General features: G+C 33.5%; 1 protein-coding gene across 1 annotated transcript; it reads right to left on the reverse strand.

Moving 5' to 3' along the window:
* Positions 1 to 1,030: 1,030 nt before the first annotated feature.
* Positions 1,031 to 15,137, reverse strand: gsg1l2b (gsg1-like 2b). Its single transcript, XM_006635106.3, has 5 exons — positions 14,416 to 15,137; positions 12,594 to 12,641; positions 9,694 to 9,846; positions 5,235 to 5,346; positions 1,031 to 4,203 (listed from the first exon to the last, which is right to left on the reverse strand). The coding sequence occupies exons 1-5, from the start codon at positions 14,714 to 14,716 to the stop codon at positions 3,903 to 3,905; spliced, it is 915 nt and encodes a 304-aa protein (XP_006635169.1). The 5' UTR covers positions 14,717 to 15,137; the 3' UTR covers positions 1,031 to 3,902.
* Positions 15,138 to 17,544: the final 2,407 nt, after the last annotated feature.

Here is a 17,544-nt window from a genome sequence, read left to right on the forward strand (position 1 = left end):
AACTAAAATAACTGTTAATATGGAAACATACTCTCACTTATATATTACACTGTGCACATACTGTACAGTATAGTGCACTAATATTCCATATACTATATTCTGCCTTGCCTTTTAAATTTAAGAATACACAACCATAATGTCACGCTCTTAAACCCCTCCTCTTAAGGACGCTCCAGCCCTTCCTAGTATTATTTTAAATGTGTTGTCTGCATAGGGTCCTGAAAGAATGCTTCGTTACACATACTGCATTTGATTGGGGAGATCTTACATTACAGTATATGATATGATTGAATTGTGATGCGACTGAAGTTGTTTTCAGAAATGCTATTTTTAATGAGAAGTGGCACTTTTTTATTTTAGTTCTATTCTATAAGAAAGAAAAAACTAAGACTGTTTGGTGTACTTACCAAAGAGCAAAATGTGGTCTAAAATGTCACCGAACATTCACTGATGAACTTGGTTCTCTGTTCCCTATGTTGAAAAGTATATATTGCTCTCTTTCTACTACTTCAGATGACCTAATGTTGGCTTACTTTCATGATTCAGAACAACATTTGATGAGTGGCATAATAGTTTCCAACCTGGCTTTGTGGAGGATATTGAGGTCTGTCCCATCTTTTGCAGCATCATTATTTATAGATGAAGATTTAACATAGGCAGTTCAAAGACTGAGGTACAGTATACAGTACCCACATGAGAGGGAAAAAACAAATTATTTGACATGTGTATCTTTTATCTGTGTTTCTGTGGCAATAAGCAATGTTCTGTGGTTGCCATATAATTCTACTAATCAGTTTGAATGTTTTCCAAAATCGTCTGAATCTCTGAATCATAGAGAATTTTTCAAATGCAAAAAATGAAAAGGCATTGATTTCAAACTCTGTGTGCCAAATATTGTAATTACTTTGAATTTTCAAAGTTTTACTTCAGTTATAGGAAATGGATAGGTCTAATGAAATATGTAGCTATAATAAGTTGTAAATGTACATAATGTTTACTGTGAGCAACATTCAATTGAAAGACAAATTGCGACCTTTTATGTCTTTATTAAAAAGCATACAACAAAAACCAATAAAATAATTTGCTATCCATAAAACATTTTACAAGTGCAAAAACAGTATTACAGTAGATACAGTATTTTCACACAACACCTTGCACTAATTATAACACAGGTTTATTGTTGACTACACAGTTCTACACTGCTTATTAATTACTTTGGCAGTATTTTAAATTACATAAGCATGGTGGGCACAACTTGTTAACAGACATAAACACTGGTAAATACAAAACATCATTATATGTCTGCCCTTCAAATTTAAAGCAATTACAGATCTTAAACTGGGATTTGATATGTTAGTAACAGCAACTGTAAACTTAAAATGTTGTTGCCTTTAGCTAAGAAAGGCAGCTGTATAGTGTTTTATTTTAGTGATCCAATGTTAACATGACATCAAATCAATGGAATGTTTAGTCAACCATTAGATAAACTATTTTTGGATATTGTCAAAATGTTCTTTTCATAGAGTAAACCAAACCTGGTCCTGGAAAGCCAAAGTTTCTTATGGTGTCCCTTTCAGGTTAGTTCTGAGCAACTTAAATGTACTAATTACCGTACTGTATGTGTTAAACTAATGCTAGCAAACTTCTTGTTTCTTGGGTCTCTATCCATAGACCATTGAAAACGAATTACTGGTCCTGATGTAAACATTGAGCATTTAGCAGAAACTATTACCTTTTATCCTTTGTATGACTTAGATATTATTTATGGTACTGAGATATAGGTAAGCAAAAATATCTCACAAAGATAAAGGCAGGTATTGTAGTTGCACTATTAGAAGAAACATTTATACATATGCAAGCCAATCTTTTTTTTCTATTTAGCCAGCAATGAAATAGCTGCCAGTTTAGTTGTCGTGTCAAGTGGTTTTTCAGTTGGTGCTGATGAAGACCACATGATTATTGATCTGACATAGGCCTTTTCAGGATAAGGGTTTCAGAATTTTGGGGTGCAATCACCTTTTGGCGATGTTAATCTCCCCTTATATCTAGTACATACTTTAATGATATACAGTATTAGTAACACTTCTTATTTTATCAAAACTGACAAAGCACACATTTTACAAACAGTTATTCTGTTATTTTGTCCTGGCCTTTTTTTTCTTTTTGCTCTGACAATAGTCTGTCTGTTGTACAGCATGTATTAGATACTGTACCTATCTGACTATGAAAGTCAGCACTGTTTTGAAGCCTGTTTCTGTTGATTGATATATTGTGGTTACCACTGAGGTGAAATGCAGTCATTATCTCTTGAGGCACTGGCTCTGTCAGTTCTGAGTATTCTCAATCATTCCCATACCATTGTCCATTTGTCTTTCCAGAGACACTTTTACAGGGCATAGATGTAATCCTAGCCCTCTTTCACCTGTAGGGCCTATGTACTGTATCTTGAATTACCTACTGTAGATGATTGGCTTCATCCTTTGTTACACCAGAACCGAGCTTGGCATCCAGATCACACAGGTACTCCAACACTTTGTGGACCTGGACTTTGCAGCTTACAGCAGGAACACTGTACTCACAGCACCCAGCATTCCAACTTGTTGAGGGCTGGATGGTAGTTACTGATCTTTACAAGATTCTCTCTGCTACTTTGTTAACTGGATTTACAGCTCCTAATTCCCCACCCAGCTGATGACCACTGACCTGGTGATTCCAATGATACTGTACATCTAAGCTTCAGGAGAAATTCTCTAATATTACATCCTCACTATAAGTATGTCCACTGCTAACTTTGGAACTGCCTGTTTTGCTACAATAACTTACATTTATTTAGAATAACTTATTGTCATGCTTAAAAAGACACTCGCTTGATATCTGAGATGCACTGAACAGGGAGTTGAGCATTTTCTAAATGCTCAAGACATTCAGTTGGTCAGATGTTTGTTTTTGTTTCTCATCTTTGAGTAGATAATTTACATTTAGATTTCTATTCATTTTACCATCCAAATTTAACATATTATATCGATATGAAAGTGTTTTTCAGACATTTACCTTTTCAAAACATATTTTTGGGTTAAATTGCACATAAATTAACTCTGTTACTCTGTCATTTTAAATTGGTCCAAATTGCCCATTCCAAATTTGTCATGAAATGAATGTACTGTAAGTGAAATCATTAGTATAATTTTCTAAAATATAGAAGGAAAACAACTAAGTTTAAAAATGCTGCTAGTCGTTCGAATTTTAAGAGAAGCAAAAAATAAATTCCTACAAAAGGCACTGCACCAATTTTTAAGACTTTTTTTCCTCTATTTTAAATCTAAAGAAATACTGAAATTCTGAGCTTTGGAATTCAATAATTAAAAAGCAACTGAATACAAAAGAACTGTTCCGTGCAAAAATAAAATAAGTGAGATAAAAATGAAACATAATCTGTACATTTCCAGTTTCTGTATTTTTTCTCTCACTGTATAATGGCACCCCTTTTTAAGATATAAAATATGCACCAGAATTCTTGTGCTGCCTAGCTGACCTCATTTCACGTGAACAGTCATAGCCCAGTTAATGCTAACTTTTTTGGTTTTTATTTCTTCTACTTTTCACAGCTTCTTTTTAATAAAAGGCAGTTACCAAATAACACATACCTGTACAACCATTTGCTCAAACACTCATACACACATACTGTACACAAAACTACTGAAAATCTGGGAAGACAGTAATGTGCTTCCATATAACAATAAACAATCCTATCTACCGGTATTAAATATTTTTCACAGTATTCCTTGAATGATTATAGTAATGTTTGTTTGAAAATATCATTTTAGGTGGACAAAAATATTAGCTAAAAAGTGAGGGGCTAATATGTGCAGATAGTAGTTGAAAACAATTTTTAGCTTGAGTGCTTAACAGTATTCTTCAACCTGTGGATCTGGCAAATCATTGAGATCTAAGAAAACTGAAGTGTTGGATAATTTCCGGCCATTACTTGAGAGGTCTAACAATTCTTCTGCTGTGCTAGGCACAGAGCTAATGTACATGTCCCAGACTTGGTCAGCTGACTCAAAGTCAAGCAGCTTTTGTTTGACTTTAAGATTTTTCTCAATGTTTCTCCTTTTATGCTTGAACTCCAGTATCGTCTTTGTGTACCTGTTGATCGTGGTCACCGAAGACGCCATGCAACTAGTAAAGGAACTCCATGCAAGGCTGTGGAGAAAAATCGGAAAATGCTTTAAAAAAATACAGGGCCAGAGTCTTGAGTAAAACTATCAAAGAATATATTAAAAACGTGAATTATTGGAAACAAAATCTTTGCTACAATCTTCAGTATACAGTATACAATATACAGAATGCTTTTTATGTTGCTTAACCTGTGGTCTTTTTAGCTTTTAGCGTTTTTATTGTTTTACAATTACGTCTCTTTTCTTGTGAAAATCAAGCCCGAGCATTTCAACTAACTATCTGAATAAATACAGAATTATTAAGCGGTACTGTGAAAATATAATGAAATATAAAGCAACAGTGTAAGTCATACTTGGGTGTTAACTGGCCTGGCTAAGGAAACAACAGCTGTGGCTAAACCTCAGTGCCGTACCCCCCTCACTTACAAATAATGAACCAGTTGGAAGAGTGCAGCTGGGGTGGAGGGAGGGGACTTAAAAAACACATGTAGAATTGTGGGCAGCCAGCAAGTGTTTATACTGTAAGCAGAAGTGCAGAAGTGTGAGATGCGAATTTGATCTTGTCCTGAACTTCTGCTTTAATAACACCGTTAATTATTAATTTACTTAAATACATCCTATAAACTGGACATGAAAAATTAGGAAATTATATAATTAATTGTCTTAATTGTTTTTTATCCTTATGATTGTATTATGAATGCAGTGTACATTCAACACAGAATACATATTTTTGACATACTGTAGTAAAATATATCATGATGTGTGTGAGATTTCCTTTTAAACTATTATATTTTTCTCCCAGTGTATGTTTTGTGTTAAACTGCTGAAGTTTAAGAACTGCAAGTAAAAGTGTTGGACAAGGTTGTTTAACTGTCACCGTAATGCACAATTTCAAATATTTGGGTGATGAGCCATTATTGAAGGACATCAACTTGTTTAGGAAGAGAAATTTCAGATTGGAAAAAATAAAATCATAGATTACAATATAGATCAATATACATTTGTACATCAGTATAGAATTCAGTTCAAAACACTGCATTAATATGCTAGACTTACCAATATGACCACCCATAATCCCATGTCTGAGGCCTCCAGTCTTCAGGCCCAAGACTTACTGTCAACTGGAAAGCAGTGGTGAACATCATATGTGCTACCATACCTAAAAGACCTATAAAACAAGACACAAAATTCAAGCCTAAGATGAAATTTCAACCAGCAGGTTTGATTTAGTTTAGAAACCATCTTAAAATATTGAAGAAAGTTCTCAGTTGGGTATTCTATGGTAGACTACTTCATTCTCATTAAATATACAGATGTACAACTGCTTCTCCATAGGACAAGAAAGAACAACCTGGTGTTGCCAAGATTTTATAGTATATAACACTTATGTCACATGACAGGATGCATGTTTGAAAATGAAAAAAAAAACTTCATAATAAATAGAAAAACATGCAGGTCTACATCCAGAAGTGTCCAATGATGGTGGTTCTAAAACACGCAGGACACTCACCACAGATTAGTTAACTGTTGTGATAAAAATCAATGAGACATCCATTTGACACAGATTGCTTCTTTGTGCTTTTCTTTCATTTGGTGTTAAGAATGCTTTTGACGGGCTTGAGTGGGTATAAGTACTTTGTGGTCATTTCTATGTCATACATTTAGATTCAGGTTAATATGGCTGAAATTTTATATACCAATGGCGCTACCGTACAACAAGGGCCAGTTTCTTTTTTCTCGTAGGACTCTCCTGAAATGCCCAATTTTTCATGCTTCTTATAACCTTACAAATCTCCTTACAACCACTAGCAAATCTCTGTTAATTACTATTTCCTTTGCCAATGCTTGTCATTGCATATCATTACTGATGGTTTAATTCCAAATTGAGACAAAACCTTCCAATACTACGTTGATGTGCTTTCTAACTTTTAACTATTTCAGTGCTCTATCAGGGTATAAACTGATTTTTTTCTAATATGCATTACAGCCTTAAAATCATACAAAGGAGAAAACTAAGTTTATCTCTTGTCAAAAGCTTCATATACTGTGATACTAAGATTTTACACTTCCATTACATGTTATCATACTAAAAAAATCTTTAATAACACTTTTAAGGCAGATGTTGGCTTGAACAGATTAACACTTTTAGGATCATGTCAGAATAAAACTGTATGTGCTTCCTCTTTGTGTTTGTTCTAGTCCTACTGTATGATTACTTACATTTCTACATTTGCTTGAAAAGGGCAAAATATATTCTGCACTCTCCACCATGAGATCTAAGGAAGGACTATATTTCCCAAAACATTACATTTCATTTTTACACATTTGATTGGAACACCATGTTTGTTTGGTTTGATCTTGATTTTCTCGTACCTTAGTTTCCACTTGAAAAAGTTGAAAAGTTTTATATATTCAAGATCTACAGTAATTTACACTATTATGACAGCTTGGTATTTAGGGAAAAAATAACAAAAATATGTGTCTGTCCATGGGGAGTTAGAGACTTACTTACAGTTTTTTTTTGAGAATGTCCAGATGTACAGTAGTTAAGCTACTGTCAATACTTTTCAAAATAAGGATATTCTTTGCCCTTACATAGTGATTTTGTTAAATGCTAACTCCGGTCTTGGCCTGTGTAGCAGCAAAAATGTAAAGGTGATGGCACTGCGTTAGAAGGTTCTGCAATAACTCCATCGTTGGATCCTTGTCTATCTGGACATTATTTACAGTATATAGAGATTTCTATTGCTGAGATTCATGTTGCCAAGGACAAGCACATAGTGAAATGTGAAATCCTGATTTCACAGAACTTCTGGCATAGCTTTCTCATTGTATGTTAAAGGGTATTTTAGTACAACACAAGTTGTACTAAAGTACCACAAGTAAATTAGAAAGACGAGATACAGTACCAATATGATAATGGAAATTTTGGAGACTGGTATGCTAAAAACGTTATACTGTTCTGGTTTGAAAAAGTAAAATGAATATCAATTGTTTCACAAAAAGATCAAAGTGTGTAAGTGACTTCTTCTGCACCGGGATGTCAAAAATCACACTTTTTTTCTACAGGTCAGGCAATTAACAGGTGTTAAATATAGCATTCAGGACCAGAAATTTTAACTTTAAATTTTAATTTTAAATATATTTTCAACAACTTGACACAGGATATGCTCTCTTAGAGTTAAAATGAGAATAGAAGCATACAGTATGTACTAAAGGCTATAATTCACAAGAGGGCAGCCATGGTGCATGTCAGATTAAAACCTGAATCTTAAAAACTATTTTGCTCAATATTTCTCTCATTTCACAGCAAGTAGCAGATATATCACCAAAATATTTTTTGATAGCTTTCATCCAGTCAAGAAAAGCAATACAAAAATGATATTGTGTCATTCAACTTTTGATTTGACAATCACCTACGATGATTCTGAAAATATTCTTACTGAAAAGAACTGACATTAAAGCCTTCTTTGTCTCTTACTAGCTATATCCCCATGAATTATTTAAATGCTTAAACAATGCTCTATTTCATGTCTCTGAAAGTATTACACACTGGAATAATTGCTCTATAAAATACTTTTAGTAGTAATAAAAATCTGTGTCCTTGGATTACATTGAATTCCTGTTACATCAAGGGAATATTCTGAAATTAACCTGTGCTAAATGTTAATTAAATCCAGACCATGTAATTAGGTATTTTTTTACTATTTTTATTTGTTCTTATATTTATACTATTAAGGGCATAAAATGTGTGATGTAAAAAGTGTGATGGAAAATTCCAGATACATACATACACATGGTGTGCTCTGAGAACAAAAGAATTCAATAGTATTGAATAGAGATATAAAAATGATGTCTGGAAGAATGCCTGACAACTGGAGAGAGGTATCTACACTGAGCAAATACCACATTCTGAAAAATGCAGCCATGTTACCAATCCGATTACTTTATAATACCACAAATCCTCAGATTGTACAAGTGCAGACTAAATTCTCGATATAACCTGCCAATCCATTGCCCTCAATGCATTCCTTCTTCCTTGTGGAGTTTCTTTATTGGGCCTCCATTTTTTTAAATATATAAAATTTGTTAAATTCATGTAGTTTAATCAACACAGTGTTGTTTAGATGCCAAGAAAATATAATTACAAGCATATTATATGCAGTTCTTGTAAACTAAACTAGAGGCAATGTGCAGTAATTCCTCTCTAGAGGGCTGGAAACTTTATCATTTTTAAAGTTAAACATAACTGTTTATGAAGCGTTTATGACTGCTTGGGAAGACAGTTACTGTATATTGTAGAAGTTACATAGAAGTGCAGAGTTTAATGGCAGTAACTGATGCCGACAATTAGGATAATTAGAATCACATTAGCCTGTTTGGTGTGATTCAACAATGAATGATTTTTCCAATTTTGTTTTTGCAAAGGATTTAGATGACATGAGTGTTAAACATTTCTTTTTAAACAGAATGGAATCAGTGGTATGGTAAGAATTGTAACATCATTTTAAAAAGGCAATGATTTAGCAACCAGATTATTTCGAATAATAATTAATGGACAACTGATTACTGATTAATACATAATCTTTCTAATGTGAGCCATTTCTAACTATTGTTTGTCTTTGTGTAGAGTACTGTATGTCAAATTTCACCACAAAAAAATCAAACAGAAGCTGTTTTAGCACTGTTAAGAAACTGAATTCAATTGTGTGTTTTTTTTCTATTTCCTGCTCATAACATAAAGGAAGAGAGAAAACTCTTAAAAACAAAGTAAGGTCTCCAGAGGGTTGATTAGATGGGAGAAAAGACATTTTTTTTTATAATTAACAAATGTTTTTGAAAACTATATTTGCTTTTTATCCATACAATATGTATTTATAGAATGCATACTTTTAAGAATTACAGATAAACAAAGAAGGCTTATCTTTAAATGTGTAATTGTGTAATTATATTATATATAATTCTTTATTAAGAGGAGTGTGTTAATATTTCAACATTTTAGTTGACAACTATAAATTGACAGTGAAAGCACTGTAATGCACAGTATGTGTTTGAAACAAACTACAGTATGTTGCCTTGAATGCAGAGCATATAAGACTCTGAAGTTGAATACTTTCCATTATGAATACTTTATGGCACACAGCTTGCCAATATAAAAGTGTGTCTTACAATAAATTACGATAATGGAAATATACATTTCAAAAGAAGTAACAGCTATAGGAGAAATAAGACACATCTCTCAACCTGTCTACAAAAATGTTGAAAGCACCACAATTTCCTGTCCACATCAGATCTGGCTCATCCATTCAAATTCAGAAATCCTGAATGAATTCCGTATAAATTAATGTCAGAAAAAATATGAAAGCTACTGTAGCACTGTATACTCGAGCGAGCTTTTCATTGGAGCGCATGAATCGGGTAGCTGATCTGTTAACATCTGGTAACACTGAATAAATAAATTTGAGTAGAATTTAAGAGATGGAGAAAGAAAACCTATTGAAGCATAACCATTTACCTGATAGCACAGTAAATATTGCAGCGAAGGCATTCAGTTTCAAGCCGTCGATGACATTAGCATAGTGACATATCTCTATTGACATAAGAATTCCACCAGTTACCAACAGAGCAATGTACAGACACTCAGCAACGATGCACAACCAAAGGACACCTGAAAAAAATTTAACCAAAGGAAAAGGGGATGAAGAAGATAGGTTAGTTAACATCATATACTGATACATCTATTTCTAATATGAATAGGTAATAAAGGTAGAAGGCAGTACTTCTACAAATAGAAAATATACTGTACGGCATGATTTATATCAAGAATGGTATAACAGATATTTCCAAAATCTCATGAGATTAAATTGACCCAAAACATACAGTATTTATTATTGTAAGTTAACAAGAATTATCGAGACAAAATGGCAGGGAAATATGTTTAATAGAAAAATAAAATTAAAATTGTGCATGGTTAATAAAACATATCATAATGTCTTGTGAGAAACATGTCTCTATGTTTCTCTTATCATAACATGTATTTTAAACCTCTTCTCTGACTTAAACAATACAAATTTAAGTTTATGCCCTTAAGTAAGTGAATATATTTAATATAAAATGAAGCATGTGTTTAGTGTAATGCTGCACTAACAGTCAACGATCTTCTCCAGTTTTGGCTTAACACCAACATTTCCTCATCTGTTCACTGTGTCATATTTACAGCCTTATTCCTGAAACTTTCATTGCTGCATTTAGCTAACACCTGTTGCAGTAGAGAGAGCATATCAGGTAGGGAGCATCATACACTACTTTAAAAAGTATTAAAAGGAATGTAATTCTTTTGTTTTGTATCTGTAAAGTCATTTCATTTTCCAAAATAAGAGGAGGCAATCGGTTACAGTTACAGTATTTGAGCTAAAAATAGCTTTTTAATAATGCAATTACAATTGGTCTGATTCTCAAAATTCAAACTACTGTCCTATAAAAGCAGAACAAAGTAATTTAGATGACAATTTGTACTTTGTCACATAAAATGTACAGTATAGCTAGGAGGACAGCACTGGTCAGGTAGATTAGAGTCACTCTGAGGCTAGCTGGCCGGGGGAAAAAGCAAATTGACGTTGTGCATCACATGTTGCTCTATACTTCACCAACAAATCAAATTCTAATATATTTATCATGAATAAATAATATTTTTTAAACTGGAATGCCTTGGTACTTGTTTTCAAATTTTAAATTGGCTTCTGTTTTTGCAGCTACATGCGTGAAGTCTAAATCTGAGCTCAACATTAGTTAACCATTTTCCATTATTAAGGATGGAGGAATTCACAAGAACTATCCTTCTGTAATTACATATTGTTTCTCCATCCTTCCATCCATCCATTTTCTATCTGCTTTATCCAATTCAGGGCTGCTGGGGAGCCGGAGATTGTCTTGGCAAGCAACAGCCAAAAGACAGGATACACCCTGGATAGGACGCCAGTCCATCACAGAGCACACACAGACACAAGCACACACACTCACACCAAGGCCAATTTTCCAATTCACCTACCAGTATGTTTTTAGACTGTGGGAGGAAATGAAAGATCCAAAGGAAACCCATGTGAACATTGGAAGAACATACAAATTCCATGCTGCTGATACCTGTTTTGTGTCTACAGTCCACTATTATGGTAAACCAATAAATGTGCAGAAAAAAATCATTTACTGTAAGTCTCAGTAATTAATCATATTTACTATTGCCATTAATGTTTGAATCAATACATGCCAACGTGACCTCCTCAACTTTGACCAATTTGACCTCTCCAAGGAAATAGAAAAGCTGACAATCAAGGGATGAATTAAATCATTAAAGCAATTCAATAAAGGGTAGCTTATTACTTTAAAAGCCCCTGAAATGATTGACGCGTGAAATGATAGATGCGTCTCAAGAGGTTTAAAGTATGTATTTGCAATTTTTCTCTGTTGCATTATTTTCATGTCTGCTTTGCAAAGACAAACATTTATACTCCATGTGCAATTTACATTAATTTGTCAAATTGTTCCATCACAGCATCAAATATATATTAGGTTCTTAGAAATTAAGCTCTTATACCACCATAATACCCAATATACTATGGATATACTATACCAAGTTTCACTGTACATGTAATTATTTGATCAAGCTAAACACAGTTTACTGGCTTTTGAATTATTAATTAACCTCAATGATATTCTCACAAATATTTACATATAGTATACAGTATCTCCTCTGGATGTACTTGTGATTTAATGTTGTTTAACTGCAATAATTTTTCAAATCTGTTTTATTGACAGGCTGCACACTAGCTTGTCAGAAACATAATACAGTATCTTATTTGTTTTCCCTGCAACTAAGACATTCATCCATAAACTTCCAAACTAAAGAGGTACAGTAAATTATTTATACTCAAGCAGTCTTGCAAGTTAAGAAATGCATAAATTGTATAGCTGTAGATATTGTAACTTTTTTGTAATGACGGCAGATTTTCAGAATGCTCACACACAACATTTACAGTCACTGTAAATATCAATAAAGACAATAAATACGCTGCAATATAATAAAAGAAGCATTATAAGAAAATGCTACTTAATTCAGTCTTTTATGAACACTGAAAAATAAGGTAAAAACTATCATAAAACAGAAAACAATTCTAATATACACTGACTTTTCTTTTAATTGGGCTTTATGACCTCCTTTACTTTGAAACCTTTCTTATACTCTTATGTCCTGAAAATGTATTTAGTTTTATTAAAACTCTCCAATTTAATAAAAGAAAACTTCCATTGGGCCAATGAGACACTCACAAAATAATCTAAAATTAAAATGAAAAAGATACTTCACATACATTAATTTGTAGACAAATAAAAATCTTTTAAAAAGGATGATTAAATACTTACCCCTCTCGTGTGATGGTGCAATATTTAGAAAACTTCTACAGCTCTCTCCTGAAAAAAATAAAAATTTTGTTTAACAAAATCCATACATGCATGCCACAAACATGCTACAACAGATTTCCAATTGGTCCTTGAATTCCAGGTATTAGAAATCCAGTTTCTTCGGTTATCTTACACAGGAATGTCATTGACATGTAAATCCTTTCAGGTGTATTTAAGTTTTTATAAATTGCACATTTTATGGTAAATTCCAAAGAAGAAAAATGTCATCCTAAAATTCCATGTTTGTTTCTTTCTTTGTAAAAAATTGTGTATGACCTGTATCATTTTAGTTTTCATTTTCAAACAAACTGCAACTTGATTGTATAAAATGTTTTATTTTGCATGTATCTGTCAATAATGGATCTAGGATCAGTACTCTTTGTTATTACAAGGGTAAATTGAATTGCATTAGAATGCTCTATGACAGATCTTTTTATTAGATAAATGCTGAAGAGAAAGGGACACTCAGCTACCTTTGCCTTCAAGAGAATGAGGTTTAGAACCACCACCTCATATTTTCAGACATTATTGTAACATTATTTTCTAAATACATTAATTACAAATACCATGAAAGCATTTTTATTAATTCATTTTTGTGCTGACAATGGTACATACATGAATATCTTAAATTGCATTAATCCAATAGCATTGTGTTTGTACACAAGGTAATTTCTATAAAATTAATCTCAAAATAATTTTTGTCCAATTGTTTGTTTCCCTAGTCCTGGAGCCAAGAAACGCCCATAAATATTATACGGTATATAATAAAAACAAATGAGAAAAATAATAAATCAGAAATATTACATAAATATTAGTCTTGTTCCGATAAACTGCTGCAACTTTCAGGCATCTGTGAAGAACTTTGAAAACTATCCTTTGCCAGAGAAACAATTGTTTTTCATGAAGGAGCGTACTGTATTTGTTTATTTATGATAGGCATAGTATATACCCACAGGATTTAATTTATACAGTAATTATGTAACAAAAAATGTTTTTTTTTCTCCTTCATTTCCTGATCACTATACTTTATTTTTAGAATAATAAAAACCCTAAGGAGTTTAATTTTGCAGTTGTCCCTTTAGGCTTCTGTTTTTGCCACACCATTCCTTAAAAATCACATACGATATATTTTAAATCCTGATATTGTGTACCATAATCCAGTAGAGATTCTATTGGATTACATTCCATGGAATTTTTTTTGGTTTAGATTAAATTTTGAATATTGTTATCTTCTTATGTACTCTAGGATTTATTTGAGAATGTATGGATCAGTTTTGCTTTTCTGCAGTTAATCCAAAGTGTTACTTTTAAAGTAGTGATGACATATTGAATAAAGTTGTAAACCATTATATGAATTGGTCTAAGTTAATCATAAATTATGCAGAAAAGATCATGCGATTAAATTTTGTATGCTCAGGGGAACAAAGTTAAATAATTTATCATTGCTCAGCTCACAACATTAAGTAGAAATTGCAACACTCTTTCTAGACTAGATATCGAGATTTAATGTTTAAAAATAGGCAGAAAAGGCTTCTTTAAATTCCTTTTTCATTAATTTTTAATAAGCATTTCTCATAAAATAAAAATATTTGAGCCTTTTAAATGTTGCTCTGAAAGAAGAAATAGGAGTCAATCTGACCATTATAATTTACAAACAAAAAAAACTAAAGTAGAAACATTATAAACTATTCATGGAAACATTGCTCCACATAAAATCTAGTTTGCTGTGTTTGTAAACAAATGTTTATAAACATAGTATACTGTACATGATGGTTGTTCTTACCTATTCCATTTATATTTTCTTCACAGGAAAACCAGATGCCAGTATGGAAATGTCTCATTAGGAACTTGTCGTCTCCAGTTTCCCAAATGTACTGGACAATCCGACTGTCGTTGATGTTAGAGCTGTTGAACCTGATGCAGTAGCTCTGCTTGAGAGTCACTGGTCCTTTGCAGAAAGGCTTCACCACTTTTCTGGTCCCCTCACACCAATAGCTTGTGCTGAGGGCAGAGATGGCAAAGATCAGTGCAATGAAGTTCAAGGTGAGAGCCAGAGAAGCTCTCTGCCGTCTGTCTATCCCCATTGTGTCAGGAAAAACTGAAAAAGCCACTAATCCAGAGCTTTCAGTATTCGGCAATGGCTCTTCAAATCCTCATAATCCAGCTTTTCATTAAAATATCCTTTGGTAATTACTGTATGCTGCTTGCCTATCTCACTGCTTGCTTCCGGGATCTGCTCACTTGCTGAACAGATCCTCTCTATCCTCGAGTCCAGACTCAGTGAGTGAAAACGCTGTGTCTCTCTGCCTGCCTGCCTGTCTGCTTGCCTAACTGGTGCTTTCTGTCACTTGAGGGCAGGGCTATTCCAAATTACGGTAAGAGGTTTAGGTTGGGAGGTTTAAAGGAATCCATAGAGACAGAAAGAAAAAGTGAAGCTGAGAATGACAGAAACACTCAAATTCGAAGAAAGAATGCTCTTACTGCTCTTACTGCTGTGCTGTGTACTCTAGTGAGTAATTGAGGGCTGAATCTATAACATGTAAATCACTCTTCACAAGGTCATCTGTTGAAAGATTGTTAGGTTAGGAAGAATGGCAGTGTCTGTGACTGTGTGACCCTCTTCAAAAAGGGGCTGTCCTTATCTGTGTTTTATTTCTTTGTATGCCATTCATTTTATATGAGATCTCATCACTGACAGGTCAAACCACTAGATGAAAGCCCTACCTCCGAAATGGTATTTCTTTTTTATTGTCATTTGTCTCACCTTCTGTAGTTTTTGTTTCATAATTTTTCAGGATTTATATTCTAGAAATCTGTTTACAGTACATAATGGTTCGTTTTTTATTTAAGGATACAATCCTTGCTGCCTTGTGTGGAGGTCCAAAAAGAGAAACAAGCAATTGCTGGAGATTATTTTATTAAGTTGTTCGGTGTACAAAATCGTTTAATATTTCTTTAGTTTACAATTCACAATTTTAGCAACCACTTGTAAATTGTATGGTGATACATTCCAATTTTCTGGATGTAAATGATGATTGACTGTTTTCGATATTGTAACACAAGAAGATCTGAGCTGTCAGTGAAAATTACAACAGTGTTGGGCTAGATGTCAAAGGATTTCACGGTCCCTCAGTGCTCATGTTATCTATCTACTCAGTCATACCCTTTAAACACTGTCCACTTTAGAAATTATCATGTTTTTTTTTTTCCAGCACTTCCTGCATTCAACATAAAAACCAGTGGTAGTTTACTGTGCATAAAAAATAAAAAAATAAACATCCAGCTCAGGATCTCATAGATGGGGTCCCTGAAGAGCTAAGTCAACTTGACTGCTTCTTCTTTTTTACATAGATACATACATTTTAAATAGATATGTGACAAAAGTGGAATATTTGCTTTTGAGACTAGATTTGCAAAAACTACACAATAGGGCTTCCTGTTGTTTAGATTTTCCCATTAGGACCCCCTAAGACCCCCCCACCCCACTCCCTGGAGTGACTGATGGAGTGACTGATGAACAATTGGTGACTCATTGAGAAAAAGAGTGCCAGGTGACACACAGAGATTCTGAGTTACATAAAATAGGAAAACTCAGGGGGCGAACAACTTCATTACAAAAAACATGAAATAAGCACAGGCTGCTGGAATCAAAAATGTCACCAAGAACATGAATACTTTTTTCAACATGATTCCCTCTTTCTCTCTCTGCCTTCTACTGTACACCTCTCTGCCTACAGCATGCCCAACTGTAATGAAATGGGCCATAAATCTGTCTGTTAGCCCATAAAGTCGCCTACAGCCTGTCACTCACCACACTGCCAACAGGAGTCTTCATTACAATATAAAAACAAGACCATGTTGAGATGCAAATGCTCGGTAGTGGGTACTTGGACAAGGGGCAGGGAGAAACTCACTTTCTGTAGCAACTGTATATCTATTTCATGGTCCTAGTATGTGGCGCAGTTAATTTGAATGTTCCGCTCAGTTTCATCCCTCTCTCCTCTCCTTTCATCTAAGACCAAATCATGAATAAGCAAATCTGCAAATGTTAAATTCACAGATGTTGCGACCATGCTGTATTTAAAATTTGTTATAACTGCGAAACATACTGGACATGTTCTGAGTACATTAAGGTCATTCAGGAAGCCACTTCATCCTCTAAATGAAACATGTTGCAAATATATATATATATATTTGTTTTAGATATATAATTTGGTCATTCATATTTTGTATTTTTAAGTTTTTCATAACTAATACAAACTAAACTATATTGTTAGTCTCCTTACTCATTTATTTCCCGTTCCCATGTGAGCAAACATTCTGTTGTGTCTCCACTGCCGTACAAGTTATAACTACTGTTAGCACTACAGCAAGAGATAAAATATAGACCACATTTATTAAAATATGTGTAGTTGTTGCAGTGGTGTATTATGGAATGTGTAAATTGTTTTCATTTTGTTGTGTTGAACAAGTATTTATTTTTCTTTAATGATCACTTGAGTGTAAAAACTAAATAATCTGCATTTAACTACTGAAAATGTGACAGTTTTTGAGTATTGTTTTCTAATTAAATACGCATTCTAAAATATGAATCACAAGTTGTTTTCGTTAAGTGAAATGAGAACAAGTGTAAAATTGAAATATAATCTTGGGTAAAGGTGAGGGATAAATTGCATGCAGGTTTTCTTGTAAGGTACTTTATGTACAAGGGGATTTTGCTGTCTTTTCCCTTCATTTCCATGACTAAATCCAGCAACTCTGGGATTTTATAAAAGACAAACAACTCTGGGAAATATACTTAGGAGATGACAGATGCTAAGAGCAGACAGATCCTGCTTTTTCTTCAAATGGATTTATTTACATAATTACTATCAGCTGGTACAACAATATCCGGCATGGCAGCTGTAGAATT

The sequence above is a fragment of the Lepisosteus oculatus genome, chromosome 9 (assembly GCF_040954835.1).
Source record: "Lepisosteus oculatus isolate fLepOcu1 chromosome 9, fLepOcu1.hap2, whole genome shotgun sequence".
Classification (NCBI taxonomy): domain Eukaryota; kingdom Metazoa; phylum Chordata; class Actinopteri; order Semionotiformes; family Lepisosteidae; genus Lepisosteus; species Lepisosteus oculatus.

Coding starts and splice junctions, on each gene's coding strand:
- gsg1l2b (XM_006635106.3), bottom strand. CDS start 14,716: ATGGGGATAGACAGACGGCAGAGAGCTTCTCTGGCTCTCACCTTGAAC. Junction 9,847..12,593: donor TGCACCATCACACGAGAGGG/GTAAGTATTTAA, acceptor AATTTTTTTCAG/GTGTCCTTTGGTTGTGCATC. Junction 4,204..5,234: donor GATTATGGGTGGTCATATTG/GTAAGTCTAGCA, acceptor TTTTCTCCACAG/CCTTGCATGGAGTTCCTTTA.